General features: G+C 42.0%; 1 protein-coding gene across 1 annotated transcript in view; it reads left to right on the top strand.

Annotated features, from left to right (window-relative positions):
- Positions 1-339: 339 nt before the first annotated feature.
- The window catches only part of AGBL1 (AGBL carboxypeptidase 1), a 271,464-nt gene continuing 251,480 nt past the window's right edge, over positions 340-20,323 (top strand). Inside the window, exons 1-4 of the mRNA XM_051628933.1 lie at positions 340-418; positions 18,843-18,906; positions 19,723-19,869; positions 20,114-20,245. Coding sequence (XP_051484893.1) covers positions 368-418; positions 18,843-18,906; positions 19,723-19,869; positions 20,114-20,245 — 394 coding nt within the window. The 5' untranslated portion in view covers positions 340-367. The remainder of the gene's footprint in view (positions 419-18,842; positions 18,907-19,722; positions 19,870-20,113; positions 20,246-20,323) is intronic.

Raw genomic sequence — 20,323 nt, 5'->3', positions numbered from 1 at the left:
GAGGTTTGTAACTCTTCTGCTTTCTTGTTGCTATTGCCACCCTCCCTACACTCTCCCTGCCACACACCAAGCACCCAGACCTTTCCTGAGCACTTTCCTTAATCCCTGGGATTCTTTACATAGGAATTAATCTTCTCGTCACAGTGGGAGAGCTGGGAGGGAGGGGGGTACATTTATCTCTCCTGCTGAGGTCTAGAGTTGCATTGCTGTGATTATTGGTGGTAGCAGTGTGCGTGTGTCTGGGGATCTGTGCTTAGCTTCTTCATTTCTTAAACGGCACAGGGGCAGCAGCAAGGCAAGTTGGCAGCTTTGCTTACTAGCTGCATTGTGTCTGCTGCTGGAAAAGGGAGTGTGAGTGGGGAGCAGCATGGCAGAACAAGAAGCCAGTGGCTTGCAAGTCCTTCTCTCCACCCTCCAGGTAAGAACAGCTTGAACTAATGAGAGAGCTGCTTGGGCTTGTTTTCCTCTTTAATTCACCAGCTGTGGCTTGTTGGGCTGAGGTTGTTCTGCAGGCTCCCTGCTGGCTTGTCTCTAAAAGCATCAGTGTGCTGGAGTCCTGACCTGTGCCTCCCACCCTAAAAAGCCTTTCTGAAATGAAGTTTCACTCTTTGGAGATGAGTGCTGGCAATTACTGGAATGCAGCAGTTGCTGAGCCCTGTCTGAGAGCAGAGTCTGGGCTCCCGCGATCTTGCTGCCTTGGGCAGGGGAGCAAGGGAGGTGTGAGGAATTGGCTGTGCCACAATGAATGGGACCTGACAGCACTGTCAGCCTGTGAGCTAGGTGAGCCCCAGCAGCACATGAGGGCTGAGGGGGATGAGTAAACAGATCTGCCTGGAAGCAGCAAGTTCATCCCTGTCAAATTGTCTTCACCAAGACCCTTGAACACGCACAGGAAAGTGATAAAACTCTTGAGGCTGAGATCGGTGAGCTGCTGGTGTCGAGTGTGCTCAGTAAATGCTCCTGATGAGCAGGGGAAACGGAAGGGTTCTGGTTCAAAATTGGCCTTGGGATGAAGGAGAGGTATCTCTTCCTGTGCCTGTAGGCAATCCACTTGGTTCTGTCTTCCCCCAGCATGAATGCTCTCCTCCTGCTCTTGCAGGAGATGTCTGAGATAAGGTGTGAATGAGTTACCCCATGAAAATGTTTTGGGAAGAAACCTGTGCTTTCATGAGCCATCATTTTGTCATGAGGGGTGGGTGGGAACCGCTTTGCAAAGACAAACTCCTTGCATAAAAAGCAGCTTTTAGGTAGTTATGGTAAAATGGCAGTTGTCTTTGTTTCTTGGGTACCCTGAGTCCTACTGTGCAGCCCACTGGGATGGGGGTTTCACATCTGAGCAGCATCCTCTGACTGCAATGTGTTGTCAAGACATCATGCAATGCAGCAGCAGAAAATGAGGGATAGAGTATAAAGAACAGGCTTACCCTCTAGGATGAGCCCAAGGATTTGTCTCAGCCCTGTGTCTCAGGGTTCCTGTGACCAGCCACAAGTGTGTAGAGAAGGTTAAAAAAACCCATGATACATGACTTCTTACTAGACTTGTGGGCTTAACACCATGGCACGATGAGTTATACAGGTAAACTGGCACACTGAAGAAAAATGTCCTACAGTCCTTTTATTTTTTTTTTGGCAGTGTAACTTGCCCTATATTTTTCACAGGTTATTTAATGCATATTCTGTACCAGATTGTTTTTGGCTATATCCAAGTTATAGTCCTCTCTCTATTACTTTGTATGATTGAGAGCTGAGTGTACCTCTCCTGTTTTCTTTTGCTCTGACATTAACAATCATTGTGCTCTACATAATCTGGGAACAGAACTGGACAAGGCCCAGGGAATAATAGGAAACTATAGCTTAAAATCAGGTATGCAGTTCTTTGACAATGCTGTATGGATAGCTAGACTAACAATAACTAGCAACACTGCAGGTGAAATAGGTGGTGGCATTGATAAAGTAATTGATAAAGATGGCACAGCATTCATCCCCAATATCATGAAATCTAACCTTGGTACCAGACTCCTGTTTCTAGAAATCCTATATTCACTTACCAAAAGCAAAAGGCTTTCCCACCTCTTCAATTAGATGCAGAGGTTTCAATGCTAGAGGACAAAGTAAGTGGTTGATGACAATTACAGTGCTGGCATGTTCTGATTCCGCCCCCCCCTTCCCATACCTCCAGCCATCTCTGCTACAGAAACACAGTGAAAAGAGACCTTTACTTGACACTGTTGGAAAGCTCTGGGCTAGGGAGTAATAACTTTTGTTGATGTTTGCATTTGCTGATACCTCTCTACATGTCTTAATTTTTGGCAACAGCTATCAAAAACAGGGTTGCTTTGTTTTTGTGTCCTGTTGGATTGTTCATGCTGGTTCATATTCTTTTATTGGGCATGAAGAACATGTCTGCTGCATACAGCAGGCTGTTCTGCAGGATATTACTGTATTTTCCATTTCTGTTAGCACATACTGCTTTGTATTCAGAAATTTTTCAAGTGAAGAATGAAGCAACATTCAGTCTCCAAGCCACTCTTTATGAACCTCAGAATAAAAGCATCCTTTCTCCTTCAGTCATTCACACAGGGCTAAATTTCTACCTCACCACCATAGATTAGTAGTCTCAGTTGGAGGAATGTCCCCACATGAGAATAGGGTCTATCCCTTTCAACCAAGGGAATGATCTACCCCATCTCCTCCTTGCATAGACTCTTTTACTACTGCTCTCACAGCCTGGCTTTGGTAAGGTTGGTTTCATGCAGAACAAAACCAGAACGCTGTGCACTTTGTAACTGAACTCCTGCTCTAGTCAAGGAAAGAAACACATTTGGTTTCAGAGTTCTTCAAAACTATTCCCAGTGAGACAAAGGAGTGTGATCCTCCAAAGACAGCTCAAACCCCTGAAAGCACAATGTGTTACAGATGTTCTGAAAAGTGACAAGGTGAAAAGCAAAATCTGCTTTCAAAGTCCAGCTGCATTTTGTCACAAAAATGTCACTGCAGAGAATCTGTGACATTTCAGATCTCTAGGTAAAAAGTGCTTCATTGCTTACAGGGTGCAGCTTTAAAAGGTGAATTTTAGCTATAAGAAACTTTTGTGTCTCTCAGGCTTTGTGCCAGTATGGCAGAGCTGAACTCTTAGGAATTTACTGTAGTTTCTCATTTTGCTTCTAACACTTTCTTAGGTTTCTCTTTTGATTCTCTCCTTCCAACATCCTCCTGCAATTAGCAGTTCTTGTCCCAGAGGCTTGGGCTCTGTTGCTTCATTCTGTTCCCATCTCTTCCTGCATAGCACTGACCACCTCACCTCACATCCAGCTCTGCTCTGTCTTTGACACATAGCCAGTGCAGTACCTAGACCAAGGCTGGGCTTGTTATTACTCCTTACCCTACTCCCTGGCCACACTCTAGCAAAAATAAATATCTTCCCCATCTATGGTTTATATGCAGGGGAAAAAAGCCTGATGTCCCTAATGCAAAATCCTAGAGACTTGGGATTAGATCCCTTGTTTATTTTGATGCTAGGAGGAGATGTCTGGGTGTTTAGTTAAAAACAGCTATTAGTTGCTAAGCAGAATGATAGAAAACTTAAGCCAGCATCTTTCATTCTGTCCCAGAGTACTGAATCCCTTGAGATTTTAGAACATCCTCATTCCTACTGCTGGGTGTCCTGCCCCTCATCTCACTCCATCTTCTAACCAGTTAGCTAAGCAAGAAGCATTTTGGTTCTTCCCCTGATGTCTTTCTCACTTGTTAGGCTCAGGCGCTACCCCTGAGAACATCTCCTTATTCCATGGCAGCACACATTGTGTTGCCTGAGGAGTCCCAGATTTCCTGTTGGCTCTCAGCATGGTTTTCACATGCTTCCCAAAGCCACAATCCCTGCACACATATTCTGCAAAGCTGGCAACCTCTGGGGCTGATGGCAGATCTTTGGCTCAAACTTTGCCCTACTGTGTTGGACAGCACAGGTTTCCTAATGCTGTGGTGAGAAAGAGGTGAAAATCTGATATATCAATAGAAGTTGTTTATTTAAAGGGACTTCTCTCTGAACGGCTGTGGTGCCCAGCAGGGAACAGATACAGGATCCACTGTTTGCTAACTTGAACCTCTCTGCTCCTTTGTGCTGCTGCTTTTGAGCTGTTTGGCTGGCTGACAAGGCAGTTCTATTGTTATCCTAAAGACAAGTGGGAAGATATCTCTGCTGCTCCAGTGACAATGAATATCAATGTATTTTGTGAAATGCTTTTGTCTCCTCTGCATCCTTGCACTAATTCTGTCAGGAGAGCTGCTGAGATTCCTGGCTTAGAGCAAAATAGATGAAAAGATCCCGGGAACTTCTCAGCAAGCAGAATGCCCACTGGTTTGGGCTGGGGATGGAGGAGCTTCAAGTTTGGATTGGTGTTTTTGGGAGGCAGCTTGGCAGGCAGGGCTTAGTGGAATAGCCTTAGAGGAAAGAAAAATCAAATCAAAACCAGATGGCCGTTTTTATGTGGTTCATTAACTGAGTTTTACTGAGGTTGTTTTACCTAAAGTGAACAGCAGTGGACTTAGTGACCTCCTCTTCCTTACAAAAAAATACTCTAGCTTTGGAGCAGAAAAAGTAGTACACTTATGGCAGTTAGACACTTGGCTGTAGGGTTCAAGGGGAAACTCTTCATGGGGAAACACTGGGTGTTCCAGCAGTGCTTTCTCTACTGCCAATGCCACTTAGGCTGCATGATGCTGTTTTCTGCTGTAACTATGGAAGAAGGGGAGTAACTTTCTGCAAACAATCCTGCTGAGGTAGTGCAGGCTCCCGCACCAGCTTTCAGGGTCACTGCTTGTTCTTGCCACCTCAGCTATCATCTCCTCCCTGTCTAAGAGGAATCGAAAGGTAACCCAGAGCTCATTACCATGGGGCACTACTAAGGAAGAAAGAAGGCCAGCATCCATATGTTAACCCCAAATTCCTGCCAGACCACAGAAGAAATACTGAGGTTTGGCCCTCTTGTGAATCAGCACAGAACACTAAAAGCCCTCGGAGGAAACTAAGGCAGAGCTTGAACTCTTCTGAAACCCTTCCACTGGCTGAGATGTGGCCAGAATTTCACTCTGTCCCCAGGCTGGCTGCAGCTGTTTCTCTGAGCACTCTGCCAGCTCCTTTGATAATGCCTCCAGTCAGGCTATCCAGAATTTCCTGAGACTCATTAGTGAGAATTCAGGACCTGAAGTGCAAAATGTACCCAGAGACTCATTGAAGCTGCAGCAACTATGGCTGGACTGAGCAAGAAAGTGTATTGCCATCAATCTGAGCAGAACTTTCCATGTTGAACAAGGAAAGTGGGCTTCGGTTTGCCTTCTGCTGTCCCTCACACTTGCCTTGGATGGGCTGTGCTTTGAGGACAAATGAGATTGTGCCATGAATGTTCCTAGAGACCCCTTTCTCTCTTGCTGCAGAAATGCAAATGTCAGGATAGGCATGATGCTAAATCAGTTGAACGCAGATCTGGAGAAATGGCTTAACCCTTCTCATCTGAGATAATAATGTGTAAAATGGCTAATAATCCCACCATGCCTCATGTCAGTGTTTGAGAAATCAAGCAATGAACATTGGAAAAAAAATCTGAAGTTCTGGTAACAACACAGTAAAAAAAACCCAAGAAGTAAACTAGTAATTTTTTTTTTTTTCAGGGCAGGGCTTGGATTCTGCAGAATAAATAAGGCACAGAACCACATGCTAAATGAGGAGGACAAAAAGCTATATGGGGTCATTTTCCAGGCAGCAGGCACTGTTCATCCTGAAGCAGGGTTTTTGTGAAACAAGTTGTCATGAAATTAAAATACACAGTCACTCCAGGGAGCCAAATTAAATCACATGAACACTTTAAAACTGGTATTTCTTAGCTGTTGAGGGCCTGACTTTGCCCTCATGGCCAGGCTGTTTAACTTAGACTATTTGGATGTAATATAATGGTACATTATACCATGTCCAGGAGCTTTATATTTCTCTATTTTTGTACAGCTGCTGCATTAGAGGCACAAACAGGCATTAAGACACATTATTCAAGGAGGTATATGCATTTCTTTAAAAAACTTACCTTTCACATAAAATATAAAAATATATTCAAATGCATCTGCTTACCTGTTTGTAAATTGAGAATAATTATTAGTGGTTATCTAGCTTCCATAGGTGTTTTGTGTGTCTACAAATATAAATATATGTTACATTAATGTTTCTCTCAAAGGAAAATTTCCACCTTCTCCTTTTCTTTGGATTTCAATAGTTTCCCTCTGAAACATATGAAAAGAGATGTTTTCTCAGAGAGATGGTTGCTTGAATAGATCTTGCTTTTGTTTTGTTGTATAGCATAATTTTCAGTGTATTATGATGTGTTTTGCTCTGATGGCTCACATCTTTTAAACACTTTTTTTTTGTCCAATCCACTGGTCCAGTCTTCCTGGCTTTATCTGTAATGGGGAAAAAAGTCAGTGGTATAAAATGTTTATGGGCATCTTTGAGTTAAAGTTTATTACATTGCATTTAGCAAGAAGTGCAAGAAAGTTAGTTGTATTGAAAGATGTGTGGGCTGATAATGGTTAACTTTAGCAGTGTTTACTGACATCAGAGTTTATTGATGTGTGTTAACAGGGGAAAAAAACAAATGAAACTTTCCTTAAATTACAGGGAACTGAAGAGCTGAGGAGGGTTTTTTTTCTTGTCACTTGGTCTGGGATAGCAGGGTTGAAAGCAGCTCCTGGAGTTGTTGCTATCACAGGGGCATTGTGTGATCCTTCCTATTTGGGCCAGGACAGGTAACACAGCACGTATCATTGTGACTCCTGTGATGAAATTTAGGGGGGATTTATGCCTCCAGAAGAGCAGATAAAAGCTGCCTCTTCTGGAGGACACCAGGAGTAGCCAGTGGGAAGTGCAGCTGTAAAGGCAGTTTGCTGATAGCTCCTTGTGGGATGAGCCATGCTCCTGGGGAGTGCTGGCCCTTTTCTGTGTATGTTAGGGTTGATGTATGGACACCTGAGAACCTCTGGCTTTCACACATCTTTGGAAATCCTGAATCCACAGACATACCATGTGCCTATATATATAATTGGGCTTTGCCAGACTTCAGCCCTGTGACTATGTTCTTCTCACCCAACCAGGATATAAAATAATTCCCTGTTCTTTTAATAATCACTTGTCTCACAGACAGTTTATTTGCAGCTGGTCTGATGGGCCATGGAGTAGAATTACTGATCCATGAGCTGGGGTTGCTGGTCATATCTACGAAGGGGCTGTGGTTCTTGGGCAAAGATGGCTGATTTCCTGGTGATTGTGGAGGTAGAATGCACCTGGAAATGCTTGAGTGGGAGCTCCAACCTTCTCTAGGGAGACCAGGAACAGTTCCAAGCAATCCCATCACACAATCTCTCTTCTCCCCATTGACAAAACCAGGTTTGCTGCAGGAGGTGCAGAATGATTGCTGGGGAAAGTCATATGGTGTGGTCTTGTATAACTGCATAGCCTGGGTCAGTTGACATCATGGTAGGTTTGCATGGGCTTGCAATTCTGGAAGCCATGTGTGCAACAGAAAATTACTGTGCTGTTGTTACAGAAGAGAGAGTTTAATTTCAGAAAAGACAGTTTAATTAAAGATGACTGTGAAGCAAGGATGTTAGTCTAATCCACCCTCAAATATTTGTAGACATTTTCTACTATAATTAAAAGTTTCTGATTGTTTCATCTTTGTGAAAAGTTCACCCAAATATAGTCCATGTGTGTTCTTTGGGTGAAGATTTGAGTCTCCAATAATTGGATAGTCTTTTACATTTTTATATAGGGAAAACAATTTATCTTAGTAGAGTTCAGGAAAGGAAAGTCTAATGTGATGAAGAATGCCCCTTAAAATAAGGGAAAACTGAGCATCTCCTCCATGGGTCAATGGAGACACAACACATTCATATCCATGGCCTAGTATTTCCTTTTTTCCTATTTCTGTTGCACTGTTATGACCTTTGTTTTACTAAGTGGAGACCTACTGGATTATGAAGAAATCAAGGTTTCAGAAATCAAGAATTTGTAATTGACCTTTCTAGAAGATATTAAATCAAAGATAATATAGTAGAGATTCTTCTGCCCACAGGTGCTACCAAGTTACAAAAAAGAGAATTAATGTTTTATATCAGCTATTGATAGAATAACATGTGCTTTGTGGGAAATTCCATGGGCAAAGCTAAACTTCCTTCCTTTAGGGGATTTGGAGAATAAGGTTGGCATTTTTCTCCTTTCAAAAGAGAAAGCTGGTGTGTTGGCAGATAAAGCAGGAGTCCTGGGCTTTATTTCAGGACTGTTACAAACTCCCTCAAACTCATTTAATGTCTGAGCCTCCAGATTTCTCCATTTGGTCGATAAACCGTGATAACACTCATCTGTCAAGTTAGGGCACAGGGAGCCTTAGTTCACATTGTTTCCCAAATCAAAGGGTGGAACAACTAACTCTGTGAGCAGATGACACTCACGCAGCCTGGGTGAAATCAGTACAAAGCCTGTTGTCCTCTGCCATCCTCTCTTTTTTAAGGAATTACTTTTAAAAAGCCAAAGCAGCAGATTTACAGTGAAGATAAAGTTGACCCTCCATTTTATCCAGGATTAACCTGGCAAGCAGGAGCGTGACAGGGAGATAGAGAGATCCTTCCATAAGCAGTTTGCTTGGCATGGTGAATGCCCACCTGTCTGCACTGCAAAGGAGAGGAGGAGGGAGAATGGTCCACCTGACCTTTCCCTATGATTAAAATGCTGATCTGATGAAGTCAGAGGAACAAACTGAACTGCCTCTTTTGACCCTCCATTTTTCCAGGAATAAATCAGCACTATCCACATGGAGACAGTTTCTGGAGGGGCTAGGGGAAAGCAGTGCTACTGCCCTGACTTATCTGGCCTCCTCTTTGGGAAAATCTCTTCCATTTCAGTGGACTCTTGCTTCATGCTGAAGTTCTGCAAGTGTGGGAGAGAGCTGGAGATGACAAATGAAAAAGACAATATGTGCTTGGCTCTGTTTGTCTTTGACAAACTCTTCCAATAGGGCCAAGGTCACTTGATCTCCCCATAATGCACAGGGATTTCAAGGGGACAGCTGGAAGCAGAGATGCATTAAAATGTCTTGCTCTCTGGGATGAAAACCATACGTATTAGTGGTCTGTTTCAAAAGCTCCTGCAGCAGCAGCTATATTTTACTAACTGAAAACTCTGAAGGGTTTTGTTGAAAAGGTGGTTGTCTGAGTGGCTGTTTGATCAAACAGATGGGAATCTTCCTAGCTGAGTTTCCCTGCTGTGTCCTAACAAAGCCTGTAGAGCACTGTTACCACCAACAGGTCTCCTTGAGAACATGCTGAAAGAAAATGGGACACAACAACTACTGGTTAGTGTCTCTCTATGCTGATAATGGATGCATGCATTGAAGGTAGACTCTGACATGACCAAATCTCCAACAAGGTATTTGCTGAAGAGTTCACCTTTCCCTCAGTGATCAGTCCACCATGACATCAAGACTGCATTTGCTCCTATCTCAGTGAGACATGTTGGTCTAGGGACAGATGAGTTCTCTCCCTGTTGCTGTACCAGCAGCAGAGGAGTATGTGGCTCCTGCCAAAAGTTCTCTCTTTTCACAAGAGTTGTACACCATCATGTGTTCAGCCTGTTCCCATCATGGTGTATGTCAGGAGCAACAGCCCACGGAGCTGGGTTTGTTGAAGTCCACAGGGACACAGTGAGTGCTGAAGTTTGCTCTGCTGCAGAAGGACCAGTCTTGCTGCATGGAGATAGGCACCAGAAGGAGTAAAAGCTCTCATTCATCTCTCACTTTGCAGTGCCCCTGGTCTACATTAGCCTGGATCTCAGGAGCCTCTGAGAGGACAGTGAGCTTGTATTTTTAAATTTAACTCCTGTTGCATTTTCTTGGTGCACAAATGCAGCAGTGGGCTCATTCACGGAGCTGGTAAAATGCCTTTTAGCTAGACTGACCAGCACTTAGTTTGCAAGTGCTTCTGAGCTGCTGAACTTAAGTAACAAAGGCTGAATAAAGGCCCAACCGTGTCTGCCTTTAACATGATGGCATCAGCTTGCTGCTGCTGGGTGCCTTGCACAGGGTGTAGAGTAAAGATAATAAAAGCTTTATTACCTTCTGGATGGAAAATGACGTACCTCTGTCATACCTCTTAAAAACTTGGCAGCCTTTTCAGAGAACTGAGGGCTTTGCTTTTAAGTGATTGCTGTTTAAATCTAGACAGATGGGTCTCAGCAATGCAGTTAGACAGATGTTCTGCTTTATATTAGTAGTAATAATTCCTTGAATCATTAGCATTTTGAAAGAGTTTGCTATTCATTTTGGATGCTGAGTTTCGTTTGTAGTTTGATTTTTCACTTAGACTGGATAGGAAAGTAGGTTCATAATTTTCACTTTCAGGTTCTAATTCTTAAGAAAATAAGTTGTGACTAACAATACCTATTAGTGGTTTTTCTCCACTACCCATACCTCAATCATCATTATTAAGTGTTGATTGACTAATGGTATTTTCATTGTTGTCCCAGAAGCCACCTTTGAAAGTGGAATAGATTGACACCCAAGGACACTTACCTTGGCAAAAGAAAGGTCTGGTGTTTGGTTTGGTTTGTTGTGTTTTGTTTTTTTAAAACCAGCATGTACTTTACAGGGATCCTTCTCTTCAGCCTGCACAAGCTGATGTCAGACTAATGTGTAGCAAATAGGAGTGTTAGCACTGGAACACAGAGAGAAACCCATGTGGCTTTATCATGCCTAGCCCAAACAGGAAAATCACAGAAGGCATGGACAGCAGCATTCTCATTGTTTTTTTTATTTTATTTTTTATTTCCACATACCCTATATTTGCTATAGTATTAAAAATATGTGATTTCATTAAAAAGCCAGTACATCTGAAAATTTTCCAAGAGTCTTCCAGACTCACTTGTACTTTGAGAAATGCCATTGCTTGAAAAAAAACTTTGTTAATTCCCAAATGTGCTGCTGCTGTGAAAGATAGTGTTGTCTGGGTTGACACCCTTAACATCTCACAAAGAAAAGTGGTGGCATGTTTTGTGCTGCTCCTTTGGTGGTAGTAGTGGACAAGTAAACTACAGCTGAAGGGAAAAAAGTGGTCCCTCCCTATGAAGTTTGGGTGGCAGTTGTGTTAAGTACATGTAAGAGAGTGGCATTTGAATGGAACATTTAATATTTAAAAAAATAGTTCAGTAACAACTAAAGTAATACAAAATATAGGAATAAATCCAAGCAACAGCAATAAACAGTAGGTGCTAACATGCATTTAAAGATCATTGTGCAGGAATGGTTAATGCCTTATAGAAACTTAATAAGAGTGTGAGAGACTCATGCAAGATAATTTTGGCATTAAAATAAAAAATAGATTAAAAAGAGGAAAAAAGGGAACAATGAAACATTAAATCCAGTCAAAATCTTTGGATGTCATAGGTAACTTATTGTGAAATAAGAGATGAAACCAAAGAGAATTTATCTGCAGTAGAAATTAAAGAAGGTTAGAAATATTCAAAGGAAAGTCTAAAAGCCTTTTACAGAATATCATGTGTTTTGATTTATCTCAGTTTCCTCATTCTTTCAACACTTCCAATTTGACAGAAGCATTTTAAGGTTATATAATAATGTGTTTTACCACTGGTTCTGCATAATAAAGTAATTGCTCTATTAGAGATGCATTAGTGAGAGGAGCAAGTGGCAGAAAGAAACTTTATATCAGAAAGAACTTCTGCACAAGGACAATATTTTATTTGAAAACATGGAGTTTTGGCATGAAAAGAAGGAGAAATTTACTTTGCCAACAGAATCCAAGCCATTGAGGTCCATCAGGGCATAATTCCTGCAGATACCTGGGTGCAAATGCATTTTATTATTGTAACACACTACTGCTGTGGTACAGACATAAGTGACCTTACTCTGGAGTTGGGTGAAGCACTTAACTTGGAGTCTTTATGATGCAGAGGATAAAGCATCCTTTGGAAAACAGGTCATGGTCTATGTACTTCTTAATTCCTGTTTGTGTGAGTTAAATGTGGCATCTCCCTTGGGCACAAGGATGAATTGGTTTGTAAGTAGGGCTAGGACCCACAGTTGGTGAGTGGCCCTTCTTTTTCCCAGTTTGGCATTAGGATTCCTTGCAGGGGACAGGTTTTTCTGCTGCACTTACTCCTTGGGAGTTGGGAGAATGATCTCAGGGAGGAAATTTCTGAACCCTTTACGACTAAATGGAAGTGTGTGGTTGAGAGCTCTAATACTTCTGTGCAGACAGTGTTTCTGCTTAATTTTATTGGAATAGTTGCCTGAGCTCTGCTACCAATCCTCTTTGGTATTGATGAATTGAATTTCCCACCACAGGGTGATATTTCCCACCAGGAATATAAGCAACAATTAATCTGATCTTCTTGATGAGCGATGCAGTGGGGCAGGTGTTAATTAATATTTGTGAAGAAATGTGTGATCCTGTGATGAAAGGTGTTATGTTAGTGCAATTTATTGCATTAAATATAGTAAGATTCCTTGGCACAGATGATTTCCACCATGTTATTCACCAAGTTATTTTGGCTAGAGATCAGCTCATGCCAAAATGTTACATCTCGACACCTTCAGTGTTTTGAAGACATTCAAAGGTAAGTTTGGAATTTGCCCATTTCTGTCTTGAAGCAGCTCAGGCCCACAGAGTGTAGCATATGTCCTTTGAGAAAAAGCCCTGAAGCTCAATGAATAGGAGCAAAAGCCCTGTACAATAGGGTGTTAGAAATTGTCATTGAGGCACTACTTCTGCCACCCATTGTGAAGGCCTTGTCATTTCATCCAGCAGTGATCTGGTGTGTTATTGAAAAACAGGTTGCAGATTATCACACCCAAGTGCAAACAAGGATGAGAAAAAACATTCCTGCAAGTCAGGAAAAATCCACCCACCTGTTTGCAGCAGAGAGGGGAACTGTTTTTTAATGAGTATTTGCTGTATTCCCTGGTATAAAATCCCCAACAACTGCTTTGGGCTGATGCATGGAGCTTGGCATGGTGTTAAGCATCATCAGGAATGAAAATGGTTGGTGCTTGGGTAAACAGGGTGCTAGCCATGCCTCACAGGAGCCAGTGAGAGAGACTCATCTCTAAGGCTTGGGAAAAGGAGCAAGACCTTGTCGGCCCACCTGTCTTGTTCCAGGAGGCTTCTTGGCTGTCTTGTGTACAGTTTGAGGGCTACGTGATCCCGCACAGCTGTGAACGCCTTTCTTGTGGGATTAAAGAGGTCACTTAGGACACTGCCCAAGCAGCAAGGTCCTCCTCTCTGAGTCTTTAAATAGCCCCTCTTCCCTCCATGTCTCCTTTGAGTTTCCTGACTTGCTCAGGCCTATATGACTCCTCAACAGAGTAAAACCAAGTTCAGCCAAAGAAATGCATGTACAGTTTACCACAGAGGATGGTGATGTCTGTGGTGGTGCTGAGGATGGTTGTATGAGTGTTTGGGGAGCAGAGGCGATGGGAAAATAATTATCAGACTCTTTTTCTAAAGCAGGATGATGGCAGAATTTTAACAGTGTTTTAGTAATAACAAAATTCAGGCTGTAATCACTTTAATTTGAATACTACCATACCCTGAGGTTGCCTAGTGAAATTTTGGAGATCCTTTGGACCCTTCTTTCCTCCTCAAAAGTAATGACTTATTTTTTTCTAAACTGCAATGTTTTCAATACTGTTGATGATAACATTCCAATAAGAAGCAGTCATGGTTAGCTGGCTGAATATTGAGACTGAGGATGGGAACACAGACACGAAACTCTCCAAGGTATTTTGCTCTCTTATTTAAGTGTGAATTTTTAGCTCCTCTTAACTTAGAAAAAACAATTTATTCTGAGAAGGCACAGAACATAAAGCACTGAACCGGGCTTCAAAGTTATTGTGAGACTGGATAATCAGCTGTGGAAAGAAGATATCTAGCTGGCAAATCCATAATGCCAGTGGTGCCCAGCAGTTGGGTCTGGTACACTCCTCTGCCTCGCTGGCAGCAGAACATCATGAGGAAGGTCTCTGGTTTAAAGCAGTAATACAGTTATTTGCAGTCCAATAGTTTCTTGAGGCTGCAGGAGAGAGTGAGGACTAATGCTGCTCAGCCCCTAATCTAGTCTTGATTTTAGCTGGTAATAAATTTTCACCAGGATTTCTTTTCAATAGGTTTTGACTGCAGAGCGAGAAATCTTACTTGCAGATGCACGTCTCATTACACAGACAGTTAGGCTTCTGGCTGCTGCTATTTGTGAGAGTGAATTTATTTAGGGTAAGAGAAGAAAGAAGGATGTATTTTGAATGTCAAATCCTGCTTCCCTATTTAGAAACAGGCTATTTAAAAACAAACAAATCAACAAAACCTGGAACCTGGACATCCTACTCCCTGGTCTCTTTAAAAAAACACATCTAGAAGTTTGTTAGCTCAGTGCAGCAATAGCATTTCTTTTAAAAACAGGTCAGTTTTAGCTTCTTCCCTAAGCAATCATATAGCTTTGTGAAACTATATCCAACAATCATTTTAATAGAAGTATTACTGCAAATAATCTTATCTATTGTCTTTCTTGCAAGAGTGACTTCTCTAGTTTTGCATGTATATTATTGTGAGTGGAACAGCAGCTTTGTATTTATTTCCCCAAATAAAGTATTTGTATATATCACATTGCACAAGTTAATGCTGTTTGATTGCTTTCTGGGCATTCTCCCTTTTTACAGCATTAATGCTTAGACTCACAGTAAACACTCTCAGTAGTTTGCATGTCTCATTTGGAGAAATACTTGCCTTTGGGCAAAAGACATGAAAGCCCAAGAGCTGCACAAAAGACTGAGATTATGGGAAGTCTTTATTTTAAGGCAGTGCTGAAAGGGGAATGGCTGCTGTCCTCCAGGTGGAATAGGAAAAAACACCTCTGGTGGCTCTTCATGACTTGAGGAAAATGCCCCAGGAGACTTGCCTGACAAAACAAGATTACCTGTTCCTGTGGCTTAGTTGCAATTTTATAATCTTGTCTGGAGTAAATAACATCTTGTCTTGGCATGTTCCCAGGAGCAGGACAAGGAGACAGGAACTCCTCTCCTGTTTAATCGTGGGTCAGCAAAATAACCTGAGCTGCCAGTCAGAAGGATCTTGGGATCAAGTTGTTGTCCTCCAGACCCAATGTCACTAACAAATCACTTGCTGCCTGTACTGTACCAAGGACTGTGTGCTGGGGTCTCTTTTATTCCTGGCTTTCTCCATCCTCCTGCTGTTTATCTATGAGGAGCTTCAGCCAAGCTAACCAAAGCTCTGGTGTTTTGGGGATTAATTCCCAGAAAAGCTCAGAGAGCAGCTACCAGCCAGGAGCTGATTAAATGCATCTGAACTCATCCTGTGGTACTCCTGGCTGGGTGAGAAAAACAGCAGGCTTTGCTGAGGTAAAGCTGAGATGAGAGGCTCTGCCCCAAAAGTACAACCATGTCTGATGTTTTAAGTTATTTTTTTGCTACTTCAGCCTTTGTCCAGCTGCAAGCTGTGAAAGGGAGCTACAGGCTGTTGTTAATAGGTAACAATTTGGCTCTAACTCTAAATCCTTTTAGTAAAATCCTGCAGGAGGTTGGTGATTTTTGTAATCCAACTTGAGCTCTGGGAACTTTTCTCTGCTTTCATTCCACCCATACACCGTGAATGCATCTTCATTAATTTGTGCACATATGGATGTGGTATCTAACATCCATAAGCACTGGCAAGAATGGAAATATTTAGCAAGAGGAATTTTACTTTCTCCTCACTTTGCTTATGGTTTGTTCTTGAACCATCAAAGACATATTTCAATAAAATTAACTGATGTGTTTATTTTAACTAGAGCTGGGTAAATAATTTGTATTAAAAATATTCCTCTATTCATCTTTTTTAGATCAGGCACAAGTTGTGATTTTCTCATTTATACTTTTCAGAAAGACTGAGTGAATTTTTTTATGAATTAATTTGCTGGCAGTTCATCCACCAATAGTTTGGTACAAGCATTAATTTAAACCATTAATTCTAATATATTTCAGTAACTGAATTTCTTTGATTTTTGAAAATCTCAAGCTAATTAGTAAAAATCTGAGCTGTTCCTTTTCAACAGGCAAGTTGCCATCTTGTAAGACAACAGCAGCTTTAGGGTTGTTGTTTGTGTTGTGTTGCTATTATAAATTGGACTTGTGCTTTTCTGAAGTATTCTGTATCATTCAGTGATAATGTTAGAGATAAATATGTTAGAATCTGTAATAGGACTAGAGTTTTATCCACTGTTTCAGCAAATAAACCATCCAATTCCCTCACTAGTGTTCTGGAGGAAGGGGAACAATAGGGCACCAACGAAGAATTTTGCTGTTAAAATATCAAGAGTAAATACTCAGGTAAAATATTTGGCAACATTATCTAGCTCTAACTTTCATATTTTAAAGGGTGATCTTTCATGTCCTCTCAAGTTCTTTGTTCCCCTGAGTCCCTGGATACAGTGCATGGAAAGTCAAAGGATATCTTATGTCATCACTATTTGTGTTAATGGCTTAGGAAACCCACAATCCAATCAGTTAAAATAAACAACCCAGTGTAATAGGAGCATAAATCAATGAAGACTTCATTACTGAAACCTTAATGTGTAATCCATCCACCTACAGAGGAAAAGGATACTGAGAGGCAGCAAGACAAAACCAGAGTACGGTCTGGTTTAGGCAACCCTGATGTTTAAAAAGGTGCTGAGAACAGTAACTCTTGTTGGAGTCCATAAATTTGGTGGATACTCATCACTTCTGACAGAAGTGCCCCAGACTATTAAGTCCCTATGCTAAAAAATGCCATGAAACCCTTGGAAAGAGAACTCTGATTGCTCTTTGTTTGCTCTGAAGTTATAGGGAGAATGGAGACAGCTCCAGACTGTGGAATAATGAGCAAAGACAGGAATTAGCAAGATTAACATGAAGTAATGGTGTTCAGAACTGCTTTGATCCTGCTAGACTTTCCCCTCTGAGTGGTCCCTGGAGCCAGTAACAGGAATTCTCTAGGGTGAGGGTGGCAATACTTGGTGAACAACTGCGCGTTACTGGATTTCATTAAAGCCAAATTCTCTTTCTCTTGGCTCTGAAAGAAGCAATAATCCTATCACACCGAGCCTTTTGGTTTCCGCATGGTTCATAAAGGGGTTGAACTTTTGTGTTCAGTGCAGAGAACTCTGCTTGTTGAGTCAATGTAGTAATGAATAGAAGCAGCAGGTTCTCTCTCTGGGCATGGGCCAGCTTTGAGATGGGGATGAGACATGGCTTTTCAGCTTTTCCTGTGGATTTTGGCTAATAACAGAAGTAAGGTGAGTCTTTAGAAAGGCTCTTCCCCAGAGTCCTCTGTTTCAGAAGTGATTCTCTGCTTATTTGTTCCCATCTGTTAACCTTGCCTCATGACTCTTTTTTTCTTTCTCCTGACCACATCTTGTTCTTTTGTCTCACTCCCCCACCAATACTCTTGTCCCTGTGGCTCATTTATGCCAGCATGAAATATGTAATGAGTAGTTAAAGTTCAGTAGCACTGGTCATCAACCAAAGCCAGTATGATGGGAATTCTGGTTTTCAGAGGCTTGGGATTGTTTTTGTTAATAATAACGATTTTAAAAAAGAAACTGACTTTAGCAGGAATGCACTGGAAAAAAAAAAACCAACACATTTGCATTTATAGTCATTATTACAGATCTCAATTAGATTTCTCTAAATATTCTTTATAGAGTTTGTTTTTGCTAGGGGTTACTTCTAAATTCCTTGTCTTAAATATTCAGCTGCAAGATGTTAAATATGTTAGAACAGTTGAACCAAATTGGTTGGGAAAATGATCGTAGATACCCAAAATACCTCCTAGTAGGTTCAGTTTCAGAAGCACTTCAGAACTATGGGAGCCATATATTTGTAAGGTGTTATCCTGTTGTAATAATTGAATGGGAGATTAAGTGATTCCATTATAGCTTTTGAGATGTTTGAAGTTCTTCAGTATTAAGGCTACACAAATGCAAATTTTCTGTTATAATGAATATTTTTATTGTGTTGTATCTGTATGGAAATGAAGAGATCTAGAACTTAACCCTAATCCCTTATGAAGCTATACAGACTGGTGATTAATTCTTCAGTCTCAGCAGTGAAATCTGGTTGGAGGAGGATTAAAGAAGAGGTCTAGCGTAGTGCACAGATGGATGGTAGATACCATGTGTTTCCTTCTCCTCAAGTACAGCATATCTCATTTCTTCTAGTGCAAAATTTAAAGTGAATCTAAAGCAGAATGTCTGATGTCAAGGTTGTGGTGCTTACCTGGTCTTGGTTAAAAATAAGTTTAGAGTATCTTTCTGCTCCCCAAATTCCAGGCTTCCATGTGGTTGTAGCTGCAAAATTGCAAAGTCACGGAAATTTTCTTGTAAATGAGATGAATATAATAGAAGATATTCTTCTTCAACTGCCAATAATAAGGGATGCTGCTATGGGACAGCACTCCACATCTAACATTCCTGTGTGATACAGAATTTCCTTAGTTTTGAGGTAGCCATACCAAACAAGAAAAGAGAGATGTAATTTAGAATTTAGATGTAAATTCTGTAGAATGCTCCTGTGTATTAAATATTGTGTAGTATGATCACCCTGTCTGTCGGAGGTTTTAAAATGTGTAATCAATGTGGTTCTACGTATTCACTGAGCAGATGGCACAAAAAGTACTGTGTCCAAACAAGGACGCACTGCAGCTCTGTGTAGCAGGAATGTCTCTATTCTGATTTGATCCCTAAATCTGCTGTGTTTCCATTTCAGAGCTCCCAGGACAAGGACGTCATCCTAAATATTCTCAGTGTCCTCACTAACCTGCTCCCTCTGGGTAAGGAAGCAAAACTCTGGGGCTATTCCTGTGAGCTAGGGGCAGAAAGGGGGTCCTCAAACAGGTCAGAGAATTCCTACCTGCATGAACTCAGCCAGGGGTTTGCAAGGTGAAAAAAATGCAAATTTTACCTACAGATCAGCAGTCGTTACTCTTGTGTTGAGAGAGCTGAGCTTATCCAAAAAAAACCCAAAACACAACACTGAAAAGTCTCCACTGTTTTTAGTTCAAAAGATGGCTGTGACTTACAAGGTATTTCATAATCCTTGGCAATCAACCACTGAAAAGGTGCCATTGGAGAGAGGGCTGTCAGGAAGAGGAGCCTGACTTCCTAGAGCACAAGGACTCTGGATTCCCCACCACAAGAAGGATGTGGATCTGTTGGAGTGTGTCCAGAGGAGGGAAACAAAAGTGATCAGAGGGCTGGAGTACCTCTCTTGTGAAGACAGGCTGATAGAGTTGGGGCTGTTCAGCCTGAAGAAAAGACTCTGGGGGTAACTTATATTTCTGTGCTTATTCCTGTGGCGCATTTCAGTGCACAATGAAAAACTTCTGCAGGATGTGGGTTAGTAAAGATAATGGCTGTCAGAGCAAGAGGCAGCAGAGCACACGGTTTCACCATGCAGCCATGGGCCATATCTCCTACTCAGGGGAACCTGAAAGCCATGGTCAGTTCTGCAAATGCGTTTGTCTTTATAGCAATAAACCACCATTGGAAGGCCATGGGAGCTCAGTGCTCCATGCAGAGTAAGGGTTTGCAGTAGTTGTGGCTCAGCACAGGGATGCTCTGAGCAGAGTCTCTCCTCTTTTCCCCAGGGACCAGCCGGAGAATTCACTACGTGATCAGCAAAGGAGGCAGTGAGGCTCTGCTGCAGGCTCTGGCCACTGCTGCCCGGGCTGAGCCACCCGACCATGGCACCCTGCTGCCCCTTCTCAGGCTGCTGGCCAGGGTTGGCCAACGAGGTACTGCTGAGTGGTGGGGACTTCTTGGGTGGGGGGGCCACAAAACTGACAAATGGCAACAGTCAGCCCTGGGATGGGCCTGGTAGGCAGCTGTGAGTTTATTCTGCTTGTCTGCAGATTGGCCTGGTGAAAGTCCTGCAACAAGGCAGGGAGGGTGTGCATGCACAAAGAGCTGCTGCTTACACAGGTCTCATCTGTGTTCCTGGGTCTTTGTAATAGTTTGATTCTTATTTGCTTTTCACAGATAGGAAATTTGGGCTGAAAGTGCAGAAAGCAGAAGCAACTGACATAATACTGAGCTTGGCAAGAAGAAACCTGGGCTGCCACCTGCACCTCACACACTGCCTCTGGGTCCTGAGAGTTTGTGCTTCTAATGGTGAGTGTCTGGGTTTTCCTTCTTTCCTCTGTGTGACAACCAACAGAAGTACTTTATTATTTTTAGTAATTTCATTTT

Source organism: Apus apus, chromosome 10 (assembly GCF_020740795.1).
Source record: "Apus apus isolate bApuApu2 chromosome 10, bApuApu2.pri.cur, whole genome shotgun sequence".
NCBI classification, from domain to species: domain Eukaryota; kingdom Metazoa; phylum Chordata; class Aves; order Apodiformes; family Apodidae; genus Apus; species Apus apus.
Note: the sequence above shows the minus strand (reverse complement) of the source record. Positions and strands in the feature narration are given on the sequence as shown.